This window comes from Orycteropus afer, unplaced genomic scaffold, assembly GCF_000298275.1.
Source record: "Orycteropus afer afer isolate SDZICR_OR568_19922 unplaced genomic scaffold, OryAfe1.0 scaffold00099, whole genome shotgun sequence".
NCBI classification, from domain to species: Eukaryota; Metazoa; Chordata; class Mammalia; order Tubulidentata; family Orycteropodidae; genus Orycteropus; species Orycteropus afer.
Genome location: NW_006921686.1, coordinates 6,718,521 through 6,740,031, shown reverse-complemented (window position 1 = coordinate 6,740,031; position 21,511 = coordinate 6,718,521). Strand labels below are relative to the sequence as shown.

The 21,511-nt window shown below is 54.3% G+C and overlaps 1 protein-coding gene across 1 annotated transcript; it reads right to left on the bottom strand.

Moving 5' to 3' along the window:
• Positions 1 to 811: 811 nt before the first annotated feature.
• KCNN4 (potassium calcium-activated channel subfamily N member 4) lies at positions 812 to 17,417 on the bottom strand. The gene is made up of 8 exons (XM_007942925.2): positions 17,259 to 17,417; positions 14,094 to 14,189; positions 12,238 to 12,665; positions 9,308 to 9,443; positions 5,626 to 5,736; positions 5,316 to 5,434; positions 4,046 to 4,115; positions 812 to 976 (listed from the first exon to the last, which is right to left on the bottom strand). Exons 1-8 carry the CDS (start codon positions 17,415 to 17,417, stop codon positions 812 to 814), a joined length of 1,284 nt encoding a protein of 427 aa, XP_007941116.1.
• Positions 17,418 to 21,511: the final 4,094 nt, after the last annotated feature.

Genomic DNA, 21,511 nt, shown 5'->3' with positions numbered 1-21,511 from the left:
GCAACCCCCTTTGGGTTTTCAAGGTGGTAAATCTTTACAGAAGTAGATTGCCCAGTCTGCCTTCTGCAGAGTGGCTGGCAGCACAGTGTGAAAATTTTCCATGAAGGTATGTGTGTGCATGAGGAGGGTGACCATTTTCCCAGTTGGGGCTGTAGGGTTGGGCCAAGGCTTCCCTCCTTAAGCCAATGTTGCCTCCAGCAGCCACCAGGGAGTCAACCCACCCTGAGGCGGGCCCCTTCAGTCCTCACACTGGAGGTGCTTTATCTGAGGGAGGGGCTGTTGGGTCAGGAGTTGCAGGGCCAATATCCTTGACCTCATCCCCTGGACAAGTAATCTGGTTCTTCCTCCGTGGGTCCTGGAGAGACAGACAACAGAGAGACAAGTGGACAGGCAGGGCAGAAACCAGAGAAAGAAGAGGAGGGAGACAGCAAGTTGGAGAAAGACAAAGACCAGGTGGACAGAGGAAGAATGAGGAGGGTCAGTGTTCCCAGGGACCACAAACCAGGGTACAGGTGGCATTCAGAAGGATGGACGGAGCCCAGGGACAGGCAGAGAGAGACAGAGGCCAAGCAAAGAAAGGGAGAGGAAGACATGGAAGGTCAGTGCCGGGGGGCGGGGGAAATGGACGTCTCCTTCCCTCCCCACTGGCCCAGCTCCCAACTCAGACTCTTTTCCTCCAGACAGAGCTGGAGCGGAAGAGCAACGGTGACCTTGTCTCCGGGCCACCCCCACCCCCTGAGCCACACAGGGCGCTGGCCACTGGCACTTCCTCCAGGACACCTTCCTGCCTGAGTCCCAGCCCCCTCACCAGCTACGTGGTCTCCTGGCTGGATTCTGGAAGCTGCCGCGGCCCCAGGGCAGTACTGAGCAGGTCGGTCAGGGCATCCAGCTTGCCCGCCAGCACCTCGATGCGCTTCTCCAACACCCGGTGGGAGCTGTTCAGGCCCAGCTGCAAGTCACACAGGATCATGTGCATCTGGGGAGGCAGAGAGGGTCGAGGGTCAGCAGCCCAGGCAGGCAACAGAGCCGGCGTCTACTAAGTAATCTCCGGGTGGCCCAAGAGGCTCGACCACGTGCCAAAAGATTGGTGGGTGGCTGGAACCCACGCTGAGGGGTCTTGGAAGACAGGCCTGGTGACCTGCTTCCGAAAGGTCACAGCCTTGAGAACCCTCTGGAGCAGTTCCACTCATGATGACACATGTGGGGTCACTGGGGTTGAAATCAACTCAAAAGCAACTAACAGCACAGGTTTTGAAGATCATCCAGTGATAGTGGTACCACTGACCACCTACCACATCCCAGGGACATTGCCAGGGGCTTTCTTGCCTATGTTATACACAACTGCCCCACAGGGTTCCAAGGCTGTCAATCTCTACCCAAGCAGAGCCCAAACCAAACCCACTGCCATCTAGTCTATTCCGACACACAGTGCCCCTAGAGGACAGAGGAGAACTGCCCCATTGGGTTTCCAGTGCCTAAGGCACTTGACTGCTTACCAGAAGGCTGGCGGTTCAAACCCACCAGCCACTGCTCGGAAGGAAGGTTGGGCAATCCTACTTCCATAGTGATACTGCCTCGGAAACCCAAGGAGGGGTCGCTATGAGTCGGGGCCGACTGGACGGCAAACAACAACAACAACAACAATCTTTACAGAAGCCAACTGCCACCTTCTTCCCACTGAGTGGCTGGTGGGTTCCAACTGCCGACTTTCCAGTTAGCGGCCGAGCACTTAACCACCACACCACCAGGGCTCCTTGCATGGTTTATAATCCTCCCAAAAGCCATGGGGTTAGGAATCTTGTTCCCATTCTACAGGGAGGAAACTGAGGCCCAGAGCTGTTACATGACATGCTCAGGGCAGCACCTAGAATCGAGCCTGGAACACAGTCGTTAGCTGCAGTCAAGTCGGCCTTCGACTCCTGGTGACTCTGCGCACAATGGAACGAGATGCTGTCCGGTCCTGCACCAGGCCCCTGACCTGTTGCTGATGGGGCCCTTATGCCCTATAGGGTTTCCACTGGCTGATTCTCAGAACTAGATGACCAGGCCTTTCTTCCAGTCTCTCTCAGTCTAGAAGCTCCATTGGAGCCTGTTCACCATCAGAGCAACTTACAAACCTTTGCTGACAGGTAGGCGGTGGCTGGGCATAGGGTGCACGGGCTGGGAATGGAACTCAGGCCTCCTATACAGCAGGCATTCATTACGTGCTCACTCATGGCCTTGTTGGCTCCAGACAGCCCTTTGACTACATTCACAGCTTCATCCTCAGTGGTTTGTGAACTTGCTATGTAATTTCTTTTTTTCACCTCAATAGAAATTCTTCATTTCTGGGTTTTTGGCTTGATAATCATCTTGGTTCCCAAGTGCTGCTTTAACAGCCACACCACAAGTGGATGGCTTTACAAATAGGAATTTATTCTATTACAGTTTATGAGGTTAGAAGTCTGTGTTCAAAGTCCCAGCTTTAGGGGATGGGTGAAGGCCCCTTGACCTTGGGCTTCAGCTCTGCCTCTTGCTCCAGGCCCATTGGGGCTGGAGGCTTCTTGTAACTCATGCAGCAGCTGGCTGCTGAGGCTGACAAACCCAAGATCGACAGGTAGAAGGGTACAGTCCCAAGATCAGGAGACGACATTGCAGGCCACTAGTTCAAGTCCAGGAACAGTCCCAAGACGGGCAGGCAACATGGCAGCCACTGAGATGATGACTCAGCCAAATGCAGAATGGGCCAAAAGCTAGAGACCTTTCTCAAAGCTTTTTGCTATATACTGAGAGCGGGCCACACCTGCTAGGCAGCTACTTAGCTGCTCACAGCAGATTCCACCCTGGAGGTGATTACAATCTTTTCATCGGGAATAATTACATCCAGTTGCCCAGACACTCCAAACCATGGCCCAGCCAAGTTGATACACAACCTTAACTACCACAGTCACCTTCAGAAATCACAACTTGCCGTTTCTGGCAGATCTGGGCCACCACCTCCTCACCAAGGCCTAGCCTGAAGCTTGGGGGACCTGCCTCTGTCACTGTGTTTACCACTGTTTGAACAGTTGTGGACTAATGAGAAAAAGCAAAGCCCCTGGATAAGCCAAAGGCTATGTGTGACTAGCCAAGGTGGCGTGACATCACTGTCCCGAGTGCTGGCAGAATCAAGTGATTGCAAAAGAAGAAAGGGTGGCTAAGCTGGCACCATGCCAGCTTGCCGAAAGTAACTGTGGACACCCCACTGGGATAACAAGAGTCTAAGCTTCAGTACAATGTTAGCTGTGTTCCTACTCAGGTAGGCAGCTTGAATTTTTTATTGGTTTTGCCTTCTATGTTTGAACTTGGTTTGTAAATTTGCTTTGGGTTTCATTGTTATATATGCATTGTAGCTGGAAGGAGTTTTATTGCTGTCCACATAGAAGGAACTTAAGGAGGCTTGGTGGTGCAGTGATTAAGTGCACGGCTGCTAACTGAAAGGTCGGTGGTTCGAACCCACCAGCTGCTCCTTGGGAGAAAAATGTGGCAGTCTGCTTCTGTAAAGACTTCTAGTCTTGGAAACCCTGTGGGGCAGTTCTACTGTGTCCTCTAGGGGCGCTGTGAGTCAGAACTGACTATGGCAATGGGTTTAGTTTGGTTTTGGTAAGTAACTTGACAATAAAAATAATTACAAATCAAACACAGGGGTGTTCTTTGCACGATTTCTTTTTTCCTTTTTTGTCATTTAAAAAGGATCTCTGTCATAAATGGTCCCTGGGTGGTACAAACAGCTGCCAACAAAGAGATTGGAGATTTGAATCCACTCAAGGTGCCTTGGAAGAAATGCCTGGTGATCTGCTGAAAAATCAGCACACATGGCACCATGAGCCAGAATCAGCTCAAAGGCACTGGTCTGGCTTCGGATGCCTTCAATGTGTTTCAGAAACTCTGCCTTCAATCACAATCACAAACGTTTGTTGAGCTTCTGTGGGCCAGGTCTTATGTGGCCCCCATTCTAGGCCAGATTTCCCGGCCAGTGGCCCCAGCCCACCCTTCCTCCAGACCCCCTCCCACAGGACTCCAGTACCTTGGAGATGTCCACCATGGAGTTCACTTGTTCCCGGAGTTTCCGGTGTTTCAGCCGCACCTGGCGGAACCTGGGAAGAGGAAGTGGTGGACCAGTTCTCAGATAAGCCCAGTCCCCAGATGTGGCCCGAGCTCAAGAGTGGATAAGGGGAGGAGAGCCCCCCCCACCACAGACACAGTACAGAGAGCTGAGGGGTGGGAGAGAGTGGCTGCACCCTGGGCCTAGCCCTGGTAGAGACCCAGGTAGCCAGGTACCCAGACTGAGGTCACAAACCCACAGACACTGAGACACGCATGGATACACCATCAAACATGCACACACAGCTCTGGACCACAGCCTCATGAGAGGAGCTAAGCAAGAAACATCCAGTTATGCTGCTCCTGAGTTCATGACCCTTGGAAACCATGTGAGATATAAATATGTGGTGTTCTGAGCTCTAGTGGCATAGTGGATAGGGCATTTGGCTGCTAACTAGAAGGTTGATGGTTCAAATCCACCAGCCATTCTGCAGAAGGAAGATGGGGCACTCTACTTCTGTAAAGATTTATAGCCTTGGAAATCCAATGGGGGTCGCTATGAGCTGGAATTGGGAGCTCTGGTAGCATAGTACCTAAGGCACTTGACTGCTAACCAGAAGGCTGGAGGTTCAAATCCACCAGCCACTCCTCGGAAGGAAGGTTGGGCAATCTACTTCCATAGTGATACTGCCTCAGAAACCCAAGGAGGAGTCGCTAAGACTCGATGGCACATAACAACAACATGAGCTGGAATTGACTCGATGTGAGTGAGTTTGATTTTTTGTTTTTTTGGTGCTTTGAGCTGTGAAATTTAAAGGTAATTTGTTAGGTAACAGTGGCTCTAAACTCACTGCCATTGAGTCCACTCTGATTCATAGCAGAATTTGGGTTTCCATGACTGTACATCTTTAGGGAAGTAGATCACCCAGTCTGCTTTCCGCAGAGTGGGTGGTGGGTTTGAACTACCGACCTTCTGATTAACAGTCAAATGCCTTAGACACTGCACCACCAAAGCACCTTACAGTAGATCTAATTCTATTTTTAAAAGTCACTGTTACATTAGATCTAATACTATTAGAAAAAAACCCATCACTGTCGGATGCAAGCGGATGTGTGTTCAGACCCACTGTGGGTGTCCTGACCTGGACAAGGGGGTGCAGACACATGCACACACAGGCGTGTGCACACACTGGACAGAAAGAGGAGGGGCTGTGAACACAGGTGTGCACGTGGACACGCAGCGAGGCCCTCACGTGTTGATGGCGGCCAGCAGCCTGCGCTGATGCCTCCGGGCGCCTCCAGAGTCCCTCCTGCGTGTGTGTCTGTAGAACAGCCAAGCCTCCTGCAGCACTCGGGCAGCGGACTCCTTCATCTGGGGACAGGTGGCCCAGCGTCAGCGGAGGCGGGGTGAGGGAGGCGGGCGGGGCGGCGCCGACTGCGACTGCGGGGGCCCAGGGAACTGGGGGCTGCGCTCCCCCGGCTGACTGAGGAGGAGCGGGGCTTCCTGGCTTCCGGGCTCTCGCTGGCGGGGATGTGGTCGCGGTGCTGCAGGCCCGCCCTCACCTCCTTGGTGTACTGGATGTCCATCATGAAGTTGTGCACGTGCTTTTCGGCTTTGTTAAACTCCAGCTTCCGGGCCACCACGGCCACCAGCAGGGCTGTGCAGCACACTCCCTGTGGGTACAGCGGGCGCTGTGAGCTCTGTGGGCTAGCCCTGCCGCCATCTCTCCTTGACCCCTCTCTACAGGTATGACCGCCCTCCACCCGCAGACGCGCAAACTGAGGCTCAGACAGGGGACCGAGGTCCCACAGCTCGGAAATGGTGGGGCAGGGATCTGAGGCCAAATCTGGGGCCTCGTGTTCACAGGATCAGAATTCTGTTTTCATAGGAGGGGAAAGGGGCTGGTGCCCGGGCTGGGCTCGGGGCCTTGGGCTTCGGCAGGAACCTTTCCTCTCACATGCCGTGGGTCACCAGCTCCAGCCACCATCAGGGGCTCCCCCTCCCCCACCCTCACAGCCTCTGCCCCAGCTCTGGCCCTCCCTCCTCTCCTGGACCACCTCCAGCCTCCTGCTGCCCCCACCCTGACCCCAGAGGGACCTAACACTCAGTTATGACCCTGCCACACCCCCTCAGCTAGGCTCCCACTGTCCTGAACTTAGTTCAAGGCCTTCCAAGGTCTAGGCCTCCTGCCTCCATACCCTGCCTCTGCCCAGCCTCCGTCCCAGACAACTCACAGCCCTGGCCACGTGCTGCCTCACCTGCCTGAGCACCTGAGTCAAACGTTCATCCACCCTCCTCCCTTCCTGCTCCCAAGGCCCTCGAGCCTTTCTTTAAAAAAAAAAAACAAAAAACACCAGTTCTTTGCCATCAAGTCAATTCTAACTCATTTCTTGTGGAGTGGAGCTGAACTGAGGAGCTGAACCATTGTGACGGTACAATGGTTAAAGCACCCGGCTGCTAACTGAAAGGTCAGTGGTTTGAACCCACCAGCGCGTCCAGGGGAGAAAGATGTGGCAGTCTGCTTCCATAAAGACCACAAATTGCCCGATGCGGCAATTCGACCCAGTCCTATAGGGTTGCTAGGAGACGGAGTTGACTTAATTCATCTTTATGGAAGCAGGTCACCAGGCATTTCTTCTGTGGCACCGCAGGACGGACTCAGAACCTTTTCATGAGTGGCCCAGGGCAAATGGTCTGCATCACTCAGGGACCTCTTAGATCCTTCACATCTGCCCATCAAATCCCAATGACTCTGTGACCTCGGTTCCTTCCTCCTCTGAAGCACCGCCCCTCAGAGCCAGGTGTTCTGCTCTTGACCAATCAGAACACTTTAACAATCAGACACATTGGTTCTGGGGATGCCTGGCCTGTCTTTCTTTGGTTATCTTGGGACAGCGTCAGGGGGCTGGTGGCTTGGGTCCATGAAGGTGTAGGGAACTAGATCTCATGGAGAGGTGAAGGCCAAAGCATCTGGTGCCAGATTCTGGAGGGGGCTAGGGGTTGGGTGGGGGGAGCTGGAAGCCTGGGGCTAAAGGAGGAAGGGCGGGGAGGGCTGGATGCAGGGGGAGGCAGACTCTGAGGAGGAGGCTTGAGTCTGGGGTGGGAGAGCCCCTGTAACAGTCCTTGAGGGCACAGGGGCTGGAATGGGGGCTGCTGAGTACCTGGGACCAATAACGTAACGGGTCTCCCCCTTCCTCATTTACTGAGCACTTGCTATGTGCACTGTTTGAAGCCTTTTCCATAGTTTAACTCACTGATCGCAGCACTCCCGTAAAGAATGCACTAGTATTGGTAGACTAGTTTTACAGATGAGGAAGACTGAGGCACAGAGAGGTTACATGGCTTCCCTAAGCCAGCTGGGAAATGGCAGAAGCAGGATTTGATCCCAGGCAGCCCTTCAAGCATGCTCTTGATGACTAGACTCTGTGGCCTTATAGGGGCTGGGGGCTGGGAGACTGAATTTCTGGGTCCTGAAGAAGGCTGGAGTCACTGAGTGGTTGTGTTGGTGGTGGTGTTTGTTGTTTGCCGTTGAGTGGGACTGATTCATAGTGACCCCTCCTTGGGTTTCCGAGGCAGTATCATTACGGAAGTAGATTTTCCCATCTTCCTTCTGAGGAGTGGCCGGTGGGTTTGAACCACCAGCCTTCTGGTTAGCAGTCAAGTGCCTTAGCCACTATGCTACCAGAGGTCCTGAGTGGTACGACCACTGCAGTGAATTACTTAATGTGGCCCTTCTAGCCATCATCTTTCGAACTCCCACCAAATGAGTGGGTGGGACTATGCAAATGTGGTACTTGTGGCCAATCAAGGGGATCAGAAAGCATATTAATAATGTAAACCCTTGTGGGGGGTGGGACTATGCAAATAAGGTGTATGGAACCCTAACACTGAGATTGGTCAGTCTGACCATCCTGCTAGGCTTAAAATGAGTCATTCCAGAGACGGGATGGTGAGGGATGCGGGGTGAACCCGAGTACCAGCAAGGAGAGATGGGAGAGGAGCATGCCCTTTGGACCTGGGACCCTTTGCTGAGAACCTCCTTGACCCAGGAGACAGAGAGGGAGCTGGAACACCTTGCTGAGACAGCAGGACGCAATGGCAGAGACACGGTGGTAGCAGAGCCAGGAGAAGGCGGGCGGAGGTGAGTTGGGCGTCTGGACCCACACAGCGGGGAGTCTGAGCACCTCCGGCAGGAGGCTTGCTGGTGGAGTGAGCTGCCTCTAGGCATTTATGGGCAGAGCTAAAAGAGCTTGCTCAGTCAGGGCAGAGGCCAAGGGGACGCGAGGCTGAGAGCCAGAGAGAGACATGCCTGTGTGGACTGCTGGGAAGAGGCTGTCCTGATTGAAGAACTGTATCCTGAGTTGATCCTGATCCTGAATCATTACCTGTTACTTCCCTAATAAACCCCATCGCTGTGGGTATTATCTGTGAGTTCTGTGTGGCCACTGCAAGGAATCATCAAACCCAACAGAGATACAGAGAGTGCCGTGGGAGGTACAGCTGAGGTCAGAATTGGTGAAAAGGTTGCAAGGTGGGGGCGTGTCTGAGCTCCACCTCATAGAAATTAGTTCTGGGCTGATGTTGATGGCGATTCTCTCTCCCCCTTGTGAAGTTAGGGTCAGACGCCTCCGTCACGCCATCTTTACAGTGGTGCAAACAGTTAATGTCTCAGCTGTTCATGCAAAGATGAGTGGTTCGAGTCCACCCAGGGTGCCTTAGAAGAAGGGCCTGCTGATCTACTCTGCCAAAGCGGCCATGGAAAACCCTGAGGGACACAGCTCTGCTCTGACACACCTTGGATCACCATGAGTTGGAATTGACTCAACAGCAACCGGCTGACTCTTGGTTGGAGGAGCCTACAGCTGAGAAACGAGGTGTCTGAGTCCTAGACATTTTAGAAGGTGGGATCCAGGGTGCCTGAGCCTTCATGGGACTGGGGACTGGATTCCTAGATTCTGGAAGGAAATGGCGCTGGGAAGTCAGTGACCTGGGTCCCTCAGGAGAAGGAGGGCTGTGGTCCTAGGTTCCGGACAGAGCAAGGACATGAAGGTTGGATTCCTGAGTCTGAAAAGGAAATGGGGCTGGACGTCTTGATCCTGGAAGAATCATGGCTATGGAGGTGGGGTCTGGACACTGAGTTTCTCGGGGGTGCCCCTGGGAGCTTGTGCTGGTGCTGAGGACCTCCGGGACACAGGGATGAGTAGTCTGGGACAGGCGTAGGACCCCTGAGGGGACGGTACTCACCATGACCCCCGTGCAGAGGCAGATGATCTTGCCCCACATGGTGCCTGGCACCACGTCCCCGTAGCCGATGGTCAGAAATGTGATGGGGATCAGCCACAGTGTGTCCAAAAGGTGGCTCGTGGCATTAATGGCCTGTCTACGGGGAAAGGTGGGTTAGTTCTGAAACCCTGCCCCAGAGGTGTCTGTCTGCTTGCTACCCTTCCCCGCAATATGCCCACCACAGCCCCAAGAAGCACTCCAACCAAGTGATAAGGATAGGGACTCCAGTCAGCTTTCTCATGCTGATGGCTTCCCTCATCCAGGATGACTGTCCTTGTTCTGTCCAAGCTCTGGTGGCCTAGTGCCTAAGGTATTTGACTGCTAACCAGCAGTCTGGCGGTTCAAACCCACCAGCCACTCCTCGGAAGGAAGATGGGGCAATCTGCTTCTACTTCTGCAGAGATACTGCCTTGGAAACCCAAGGAGGAGTTGCTATGAGTCAGATTTGACTCGGCTGCAGGATGCTCAACTTCTCTGGGCTGTGGGATCTGAACCTGGGTCTGGCCCGTTCCAAAGCCTGTCTGGGGCTGCTGCTTTTGGAGTGTGTGGTTGAAGTGGTGAAAAGGGACAGAAACCCAGACCGAGGTCCACTTGCCACACACCCTGGTAGGGGCTGCCATCTCCCAGAGGAAGTGGCACTTTTCTCTGTTTCACAAAACGATGCTCTGTGGCCTAGCGGTGGTCCTATCAGAACTACCAGACTCCAAAAATGCCTGATAAGACTCTGCCCTCCTCTCCCCTCACTTCACAGAAACAAAACACCAAACCCAAGCCGTTGCCATCGAGTGGCTTCCGACGCATGGCAACCCTACGTGCCATGGAGAAGAGTTGCTGCATAGGGTTCCCTTGAGTGTAATCTTTACAGATGCAGATCAACAGGACTTTCTTCCCAGATGTGAACCGCCAACCTTTCTGGTACCCACTTTGTGCCACCCAGAGATGGCTGGGCCCCACCTCAGACCCACGGAATTAGCCTTGCAAGGGCTGGGGCCTGAGTCTGCATTGTTAACTAGCCATCCTCCTCACCCCACCCCCTTCCCAACTGCATTCAAGTTCAAAGACTTCTGCCTTGGGATTGTGGACTTCAACTCCCTCTTTAGGAGCGTTGGTGTCGTAGTGGTTAAAGCACTGGGCTGTTAACCAAAAGGTCAGTAGTTCAAACCCACCAGCCACTCTGTGGGGGAAAGATGAGACAGTCTGCTACCACTGTAGCCATGGAGTCCCTGTGGGGCAGTTCTAGTCTGTTCTTCAAAAAAAAAACCAAACTCACTGCTGTCAAGTTAATGCCGATTCACAGCAACCCCTCCTTGGGTTTCTGAAGCGGTATCCCTACGGAAGTAGATTGCCCAATCTTCCTTCTGAGGCATGGCTGGTGGGTTTGAACCACCAGCCTTGTGGTTAACAGTCAAATGCCTTAGGCACTATGCTACCAGAGCTCCTGGTCTGTCCTAAAGGGTCATTATGAGTCAGAATCAACTCGATGGCAGTGGGTTTGGTTTTCTTTTTTCTTTTTTTGGTTTACACTCTCCCTGTTCCTCCATTTTTCAGAAACTTGAGGGAAGGGGGAGTCATTCATGAATCCTGATCCTGACCAATTTCCCAATTGGGGAAACTGAGTTCCTGGGAGGTGAAAAGAGTTGAAAACTCACAAAAGATTGAAATTGCCAGGGAGAATGTAAAAGATGAAGGAAATCAACATCCATTTAGCAGATGAAGAAACTGAGGCTCAGAGAGGGTAAGCAGTCACACAGCGACTCAGGCAAGTTCTGAAGCCAACTGTCATTCTTGGCCAGATGCACTAAACCACAGGTTCTCAAACAAGAGCAAGCATTAAAGTCACCTGGAGGGCTTGTTAAAACCCATGGCTGGGCCCGCCCCCAGAGTCTCTGATTCAGTCCATCTGGGTGGGGCTTGGGGAGCTGCACAGGGAACAAGTTCCCAGGTGAAGCTGTTGGCCCCAGAACCACACTTTGAAAGCCACTAGCTCAGGAGCTCTGGTGGTACATGGGTAAGGTGTATGGCTGTTAACCAGAAAGTTGGTGGTTTAAACCCACCAGCTGCTCCATGGGAGGAAGGTGAGGCAACTGGAAATCCTATGGGAGTCTCAGCTCAGTGGCTGTGGGTTTAGTTTTTGTTCCCCAGTATGTTTCTCTGAGAGAGAAACTGAAACTCTGAAAGGGAACAGACCCAGCCGGTACCAGGTCACACAGTATCTAGCGGACAGCCTAGAATCCCTTCCTGATTCCTGCAGGGAATTCTTTATCCAAAAAAATCCCCAAACCAAGCTCATTGCTGTGGAGGGTTGCTGCATAGGGTATTCCTGGCTGAAATCTTTATGGAAACAGATCACCAGAACGCTCCTCCATGGAGCTGCTGGGTGGGTTCGAACTGTCAACCTTCATGGAGATAAGCACAAACCCTTTGTGCCACCCAGGGACTTTACTCTTTCCCTGAGCAGCCCCTAATCACTTCTATGACAGCGTAACATGTACCGCCTACGGTGTCTCTGTGCTAATTCAGAAAAAGTTCCCTGTCCTCCCAGGCGGATGCAATCCTTGGCCAGGCGCCAGTGGCCGGGTTTGGAGACAAGACAGATGCCTGGCGAAATCTAAGGCAGAGGAGACTCAAGCCGGAAGGGAAGGGCTTCCTAGGGTCTGTGTGTACGTCTGTGTGTACGCTGGTAGACTGGAGACTGCAGGTGGAGGAAGGGCAGGGGCTGGCTCTTTGGTTCCTCACTCCTGTAGATAAGGGCGTAGACAGGCCTCAGCCAGGAGGAGACCGGAAAAGGTGAGCTTTCTCCACTGCTTGTCTCCCAACCTGCACCTTCGCACAGACTGGCCGTGGGTGGCTGCCTGCCGCTCCAGGGCCTCCAGGCCCCCCAGCACCCTCACCTCTCGGCCACCGACAGCACCCAGGCGGTGGTGAGCCACAGGCCAAGCGTGAGGCCGAGCAGCAGGCGGCCGGGGTGCGTGTTCATGTACAGCTTGGCCACAAACCAGTGGCGGAAGCGGACTTGGTTGAGCGCACCAATGCTGCGGTAGGACGCGTTGAGCAGGACGCCGCTGCGCAGGAGCACAGCGCGGGGTACCAGGTAGAGCCGCAGCAGCATGGCCAGCGACAGAAGCGCCTCCTCCTGGCTCAGGAAGCCAGGCCAGGTCTGCACCGCTCCCCGGGACGCGCCTGCGCCCTGCGCGCACAGCGGTCCCCGCACGGGTGCCGGGTGCAGCGCGCATATCACGAGCTCCACCACGATCTGCACCGCCTGCCGCCCAGTCAGCGCCACACGCCAGTCCCGGAGCCCGTTGTCCGTCATGAACAGCTGCGGAAAGGGGTCCGACAGGGAGCTAGGATCAGGCGAGGCCTGCCCCGCTGCACTGCGAGATAAGGGGGGTGCGCCCGCCCAGGCCGGGCAGACACGTGGAGGGCTGATAGCGCAGGGACCTGGCGGGGGGTGGGGGTGGGGGTGGGGGTGGGGTTTCGCGCTCCCTGCCTCTCAAGTTTCAGTCCACTTCCAGAACTTCCAGCCCATGAACACTTACTGAGCGCCTGCTGTGTGCACGGCACTGTTCCATGTGCCGCGAGATTACAGGGTGAATGAACAGCACAGACAGAACCCCAAGACTCCAAGGAGCTCACATCTCACAAGCCAGGAGCCCCTGCCTCCGCCTGTCTTTTCGGGCAGGTGTAGTAATTGTACGACGTTAGCCCACATTGAGTAGGCACGTTAGGTGTGCCAGGCTGACACATGCCCTAGACCTCCAATGACCGAGTGAACGGCACAACACTATGAGATTACATGATTCTTATCCCAAAGGAGCTCTGGTGGCATAGTGGTTAGGGCATTTGGCTGCTAACCAGAAGGTCAGTAGTTCAAACCCACCAGCCGCTCTGCACAAGGAAGATGGGGCCATCTACTTCTGTAAAGATTTACAGCCTTGGAAACCCAGCGTTGGTCGCTATGAGTCGGAATCGACTCAATGGCAGTGAGTTTGGCTTGTTTTTCGTTTATCCCCATCTTACAGAGAAGGAAACTGAGGCCCAGAGACGTGAAGGGATTGGTTCCCAGCCCCTCAGCAGTAGCACAGCTGGGCTACAAACCCAGGTTACTTAACCGCTTGGATGATTATTATTACTGATAATGTGCACTTACTACTGAGCACTTCCTATGTGCTTGGTGCTGCAGGGGGCTTTACTTCGCCTTAATAACCCCCATTTCATAGCGGAAGGCACTGGGGGTGGGTGGGGGAAGGGGTGTGGGGCAACAGGACCTAGGGAGATGGGGGCTGGGATGTGAGGGATGGGGCGGGTGGGGGGGAGATTGGCAGGGAGGTGGGATCAGGTGTGGGGAAGGACCTGAGGACCCATTGTTGGGATCTTGCGCTGCTTGGGCTTGGGCTTGATGGCAAATGAACCAGGGATGGAAGACTGGGATCGGGGAGGTGGGGCCTGGGGTGAGGCTGCCTCAGGGATGGTGGAGAGATTCCTGGGGAGCTGGGCTGGGCCGTATGCAAGGGGAGGCTGGGGGCTGCAGGTGCCAGAAGGCTGAAGCTACTCCAAGAGGCTCTGTCTGTTTGTCTGTCTTGTCTGTTCATCCCCTCCTGACGGGGGAGGGTGTGGACACATCTCAGGGTAGAGGAACCTCATTACTCAGGAGGAGAAGGAGACGGATGGAAAGTGTGAGCTGACAGCGCATGGTGGGGGCTGGGGGGGCGGCGAGGAAGGGGCTCAGAGCCAAGGCCTCTCCTACCTGGACTTCTTTGGCGTGAAAGGCCAGGATAAGGCAAAGGAGGAAGAAGGTGGAAATGCTGATCATGCATTTAACCAGGAACAGGTAGAGCGCCCACTGTTGGGGAGGGATAGAAAAGGGAAGTGAGAGCTCAGGTTCTACCTGGTCTGTTGCCTCTTCCCTCTGAACCTCCATCCCATCTCAATTCCCAATTTCCTCGCCTTCTTCCCCAGCTGAACCAGTTTCTGCTGATGTCTCAGTTCCAAGGAAGTCTCAAAACCATCACCTGGTTCCGAGGGGCGTAATCTCTTCCTTCCCAGGTGGACAGCCCTGACCCAGGCACTGGTGTCCACCCTCCTCTTCAGCTCTCTTCCTAAGACCTACACCTCTGAAGGGACTCCTTGAAACTCCCATTGCCCCAGCTCCCTTTCCCACCAAAAATAGTTCCTCAGCCCTGATGAGATGGGGAGGAGGGGATCTAGAAACAGACATCTGGCCTCCAGAGAAGGTCCCCTCCCCTTCCTTTCTTGCCCAACTGGTCCTGCCATGCAAGCCAACTTCAGCTGGCCCCCACCCAATTCCAGAGGAGCCTAGAAACTATCATTCAGTCCCCAAGGAATGAGTGACACCTGCCCTACTCTCTCTCCTTCAGGGGGCTGAGTCCCTGAGGCTCCAGCCGCAGCGCAGACAGGGCCCCCAGTCCTGCCCCCTGTGTCGTCTCTTCCCCTCCCTCCTGCCCTCTCTCCTGGCTCCAAGCCCAGGGCAGATCTGGCCGGAAGCACAGCACTTCCAGAAACCACAGAGAAGTAAGGTTTTTTTCTTTTTTTTTTTTTTCCTCTCTTTGTGTGGCAATACCTTGGAAGAATCTAGAATTCTAGAGGGAGAGATTTAGAGGCACCGAGACTTCTGAATTCCCTAGGAAGGACTGCAAGGAGCCCCTGCCTGGGGCGGGGGGTGTCATCAGGGGGAGTGGGCCACCTGGGCTCCCATGCCGAGCCCAGCACACACCTGTTTCTTCTACCACGGATGCCAGCTTCCCTGGGCTGGCTAAGGCCCTGCCTCTGAACAGGGGAAGAGGGCCAGTTTCCTGCTCCCAGGGGGGGCCTGCCCCCCTGCCCTGCCCCTGAACAATGGGACTCTTGTCTCCAGCCTTCTCCCACCTCCTTCATCCTTCTCTGGCTCCCCATTTCCTTGTCTCTTTCTTTAGTTTGTCCCAAACTCCACCCCATAAACATGACCCTCCCCCCCAATACAGTTCACTTCTCTGTGGTCCTGTTTTTGCAGGTCTCCTGCCTTTAAATCCCAGCCCTGTTTGCACCCTGACCTCTATTTCTGACTCTGAGTTTTCTGGTCTTCTCCTTCTGTTTGGGTTTTGAGTGTTCATCACCAGTAGATGTAATCTCTTCTCTTTTCTCCTTCTGCACCTGTCTCTGTGGGTGTCTCCCATCTCTCTCCATCTCTGTCTCTCTCTCTGTTCCCCTCGTCATCCCTCTCCCTGTACCCCACTGATACCACTATCTCTGTGTGCCCCCAGGGTTTGGCACCCCCCTCCCCTCCAGCCCATGCCCTTGGGTAGCAGGTGTCTGTGGGGCCCTGCAGGATGGGTCCCTTAGCCTGAGATGGAGGTGGGGAGAAGTCATGGTTGTTCCAAGGTAGCCCTAGAAAGGGTGCTGACGATCAGGACCCTCGGGGTCATGCATTTCAACCCTCGCCCCCCGGGGAGCTGCCACAGTGAACCCAGGGTCTCAGTGCCGCAGCCAGTGGCCTGGCCAGGTACCCACCCCCCACCCCCGGCCCAGGCACATACCCCCACCTCCTCTGCTGGGCGGGTACCGAGCGTGGGAGCGGTGGGTAGGCCCTGGCCATGCTTCCTGTTGGCATGGAGTTCGGAGGCCCCACCCCCCCAGTGCCCGCTGCCCTTGCCTTGGCTGGCCTGGCCAGAGGAAGCCTGCCTGCCCCGACCTCCATGTGGCACTTTAGAGCCACCCGCAAATCCAGCCTGCGCCTCAATTGCTCAGGAACCCTTCCAACTAACCTTCAAACCAGGCCTCCTTCCACCTTCTTCCCAGCTCTCAGCCCAGACAGGTCTCCAAACCTATCTCTCCTGTTGAGCAATTCTGCTCTCCCCTTGAACCCTGATTCTGATCTCTGTCCTCAGCCTGCCCGCATGGCTGCCCTGACCAGGGCTGGAATGTGCTGGAACCTGCTGAGACCCGTCCTGGTTCAACCTGTCCTTTTCCTCTCCACTCACCACCATGGTCAAAGTCAGCTCCCTCATCCCCACAGACCCTCTGAAGCCCCTCCTCCCTCAGACCCAGGAGTCCCAGCTCCCTCCTCCTCAGGGACTTCCCAGGCTAGGTACCATACAGATTCCGGGACACCTGAGTTCCTCAGCGTTGGGGACTCGGGTGGATGAGTTTATTGGCCCTTTCCCACCTCCACCCCCAGCCAGTTTCTCCCGAGCTCTGCTCTTTGCTTCTGTGGCCCTGGGTTAGAGGTTAGATAAGGACCTGAGGAGCCTCCACCTACCAGAAGAAGTCAGTTTTCCTTCCCACCCTCCCTGCACCAAATCTGGGTGACCTCTCCCCTAATCCACCCCTGGGAGACTCAATAGTCTGGGGGTCCTGGACCTTCAGTCTTCTCAGGTCAACCCTTTCCAAGACTGAAACCCTGTCATCTTGCCCTGTTCTTGCAGAGTCTCCAGCATGTAACTCTCCCAAGACTCAGGAGCCAATCCCCAAGCCCTTTCCCGTTCCAGACCCAGAAGTTCCCGCCCCCATCCCCCTCATCCCTCAGACCCACGAGTCCAGACCCCCTGCGCTTCCTTCCTCAGACCTAGGAGTCTGAGCACCCCGCCTCCTCCTCCTTCAGACCCAGGGGCCCACACCACCCACCTCCTTCTCCCTCAAACCCAGGGGTCCACACCCCCATCCCCCTCCTCCCTCAGACCCAGGGGTCCAGCTCCCCCCTCCTCCCTCAGACCCAGGGGTCCAGGCACCCTGCCTCCTCCTCCTTCAGACCCAGGGGCCCACACCGCCCGCCGCCTCCTCCCTCAAACTCAGGAGTCCACACCCCCATCCCCCTCCTCCCTCAGACCCAGGGGTCCAGGCACCCCGCCTCCTCCTCCCTCAGACCCAGGGGTCCAGGCCCCCGCCTCCTGCGCCCCAGCACCAGGGCTTCACTCACCGGGCAGCCCCCGAACCACAGCATCTCCGCGTGCAGCACCATCAGGCCAATGCCAGTTCCCGCCAGCACCAGCGCCCAGCCCGCCAGGCACTTCTCCTGCTCCAGCAGGCGCTTTCGCCGCTGCAGGGCCCCCAGGCCCGGCACCAGCTCCCCGCCCATGGCCCCCGGGGTCTTGGGGCTCAGCCAGCTTCCCGCCCAGGGCCCTCCACCTCGCAGCACGCAAAGGGCAGCCACTGTGGCTTGCAGGTTGTCGGCCTGCTGTGTTCCCTCTGGGGCTCTGGCTCTGAGGCACCGTGGAGCACTATGCCCTCTGGGGGGTGGTGACGGTTGGGCAGGGCAGGGAGGGGCCTGGGACGCCCCTGGGCAGGGAGGGGGGTGGCGTGAAGGCTCCCCAACCCCCCTTCCCAGACCAAGGGTGTGTCTCCAGGCACAACAAGGAAGAGGTGTCCATCCTCCGGGACAAAGACACACATGACACACAGTGGGCTTTGTCACACACAACGGTCTGTCCACACTGTGTGTGATGATACACACTCCCCCTTGGCCACACCCAGACACCACAGGACACGTGGCGGTGGGTGATAAACCCTCACACACAACTCCGCAGAAGACGGAACCGAACTACATGGATCCACAACACAACCTCCACAGGGTGACTCACAATGCCCGACAAGCTCTGAAACCCACAGCCACACCCAGACACAGACACACGGTGTGACACACACCACCGTTCAGCCAGAAGGGCAGTGTCCTGTGGTGTGCGTGGCCACCCAAGTATTGTCAACACACAGACACAAACATGGCACTCAATAGTGGCATGGCATTCTCTGGTACCAGCGGCCACACCCAAACATGTCCATGGCACACAAACACAACATACCCAGGGTGGTACGCAATACACAATCAGCATTGGCACAGCACTACCCAAATGCCACACACACAACACCTGCACAATCAATGTGCTCACGCTCCCAAACATTATGCAGTCGTGGCATGACCCTGACACGGGCAGACACACAACATGGAGGGACACACTCATGCACCTGGGCAGCCCAAGCACCCAGCACAAGGCACATGGCAACTTGGACAGCTATGCACACAGGGTGATTCACAGCAAAGGCTGATTCACTGAGATACACGCTCTAACCTGGTGCACAAGGAGGTTCGATTTTACAGTCACAGAACAATGAGAATGGGCCCACTCAGAGACCTACAGTAGCCAATGACACGCATTAATGCACACCGCACATGCCCAAGGGGAGGTATTCCGATGTATTTTGGCTCACCACATGGGACACACCCCAGAACGACGCTCCAGGCCACAGGCAGCATGGCCACCAACACCCAAACGCGGCACACAGAGTAAAACACGCCCAACAACCTGCAGCCCACAAGCCACACCTGAACACCACCTACAGCACTCACACATAGCACAGCACATGCCAGATTCCCAACACACGTGGCTACATAGATACAACATATACAGAGTAATAGACAGGCAGTGACACAATACGACATGAACACCGTGACACAAAACACAAAAAACTACACAAACACATAGTTACAGAAAAGTACGCAAACACAAAAATACAAACTACACAAACACATGGTTACACAAAACTACACAAACACAGTGGCATGAAACTACAGAAACACAAAAATACAAAGTACACAAACAAATGGTTACACAGAACTACACACAGTGACACAAAACTACACAAACACAAAGTACACAGAACTACACAAACACATGGTTATACAAAACACAAACACAGTGGTGCAAAATGACACAAACCAATGGTGACACAAAGCTTTACAAATACAAGGTGATAGAGAACTACACAAATACACTGTGACACAAAACTCCACAAACACATGGTGACACAACCCTTCATGAACATAAGTTGGTACAAAACTAAACACAAGCTAACACAAAATCTACACAAACACCCAGTGAGACAAAATACACTGACACAACATTTCCCAACAGAACCTTCTACAAACATGTTTCACAAAGACAGAAAATGTGACCCACTGCCCCAGCTGACACCCGGTCCTGCAACAACACCATGTACAACACAGGGGGACACACTCCAACCCATGTTAGCACACAGTCACACAAACACAACACAACACATTCTTAGTGGGGGAAAAGGAAGAGACTCCTACATGGACCCTGAAATCAGATATAGTGTCACACAGGGTGACACAATACTACACAAGCCAGGCGCACACACAAAAAAAAAACCAGCACACACTGATACACACACAGCAAATGCAATGTAGAATGATGTGGCTGAGTCCTGAGTGACACCCAGGGACACTGGTGACAGCAGCATAGATCGCTCCCCGATCTGTGCTCCGGACATGTGGGCACAGACCAAGACCCTCCTACAGCATGACAGAGACACACTGACATGACACCAAGTACCTCCAAGTTCAGAGTGACTCGCACAGCATCCCACACTGCTCTTGGGACATGGGCAGGGTGCAGGAGAGGGTCTTGTGGACACCACACTTGGAGAAAGAGCTGTAAACCCCTCCACCACCACCTCATGCCCCAGGCCATGCAGGGAGGTGGACCCACCAGCCACAGGGAAATGAGACACTCACCAACAGACATGTCTGGCAACACACCAACACGACTCACACAGACACACCCGGAGACACCAAACCACACATAGACACGCCCAGTGACAGAAACACACACCATGCTGCTGCCCCACCCCAAATCCCATACATGGTTTCTACTCGGACCCAGACACAACATCTGGGGAGGGACGGAGACACACCCGGCTGATCCCAGACACTACACACGTGTCCGCTGAGAAGCCTGGCCTACCCGTCCTTCTGTCTGCACCTCTGTCCAGCTTTCTGGGGCTCTTCCTGACGTCTTCCACTCTGAAGCCCTCTGGGTTTGTCTTCATCTCCATCCCCCTCTGTCTTTCTCTTTCCCTCCTTGTGCCTTTATTCTGCTCCATCTCTATCTTTCTAAGTATCTCTGTGCCTCTCTGTCCATTTCTCTGTGTCTGTTGGTTTTTCTCTGTCTCTCTTCTTTGTCTGTATCTCTGCCTGCATCCCTCCCTGGTTTTCCATCTTCTTCTCTCCCTCTCTGCCACTCTCTCTCTGCCCCCCGTCCCTCTCGGTGTTCATCTCTGCCTGTGTCTCTGGCTTCCTATCTCTCTCAGTTGCTTGCTCTCCGGCTCCATCCCTGTCTGTGCTCTGTGTTTCTGGCTCTGTCTCACACTGACTCTCTGACTCCCTCTATCTCTGTCCGTGTCTGTCTTCCTCTGACTCATTCTCTCCCTGCCTCCAGATCCTCTCCTGGGTCTCTCTTAGCCTCTCTGTGCTTGTCTCTGCCTCAGTTTCTCTTTCCTGTTCACCAGCACAGCTGGGACTTCCTCATCCTTCCAGTTCCATCCCTGCCTCACTCAGAGGCCAAGGGCCAGATGGACGGGACACAGAGCCAGCACCTGCTGGAGCAAGTCGGTGGCCATGAAACAGAGACCTTCTTTCATGCCTGTTTGTGAAGAACTGACACAGGACTTACAGACAGACCTTTTTTCATTTTTTAACATTTATCATTTATTTGATTTTGTTGTTGAGAATATACACAGCAGAACATACATCAATTCAAGCATTTCAATTCAGTGACAGTGATGGCATTCTTTGAGTTGAATCAGAGAGATGTTCAGTGACACAGCCAGAGAGAGGGACAGACAGAGACAGAGAAAGAAAAGGAGAGTGTCATGGAGTGAATTGTGTCCCCTAAAAATGTGTCAACTTGGCTCGACTGTGATTGTCTGTATTCTGTAATTGTCCTCTATTTTGTGATCTGATGTAATTATCCTATGTGTTGTAAATCCTAACCTCTATGATATTAATGAGGCAGGATACAATCTACATGATTGGCTTGTGTTTTGAGACCAGTCTTGTCTGAGATATAAAAGAGTTTAAACAAGTGAGCAGAGATCAGAGAGACCTACTACCACCAAGAAAGAAGGGCCAAGAGCGGAGCTCATTCTTTGGACCCAAGGTCCCTTTGCTGGGAACCTCCTAGACCCAGGCGAAGACTGATGCCAAGACACCTGGAACTCTCCAAGGAAAACACAGCCCACAGATGTTGAAAGGAGATAAGGACGTTCCCCCAGAGATGACAAAGAGGGAAAGCCTTCCCTGAGAGCTGGCACCCTAAATTCAGACTTCTAGCTTCCTAAACTGGGAGAGAAGAAATTTCTGTTTGTTAAGGCCAC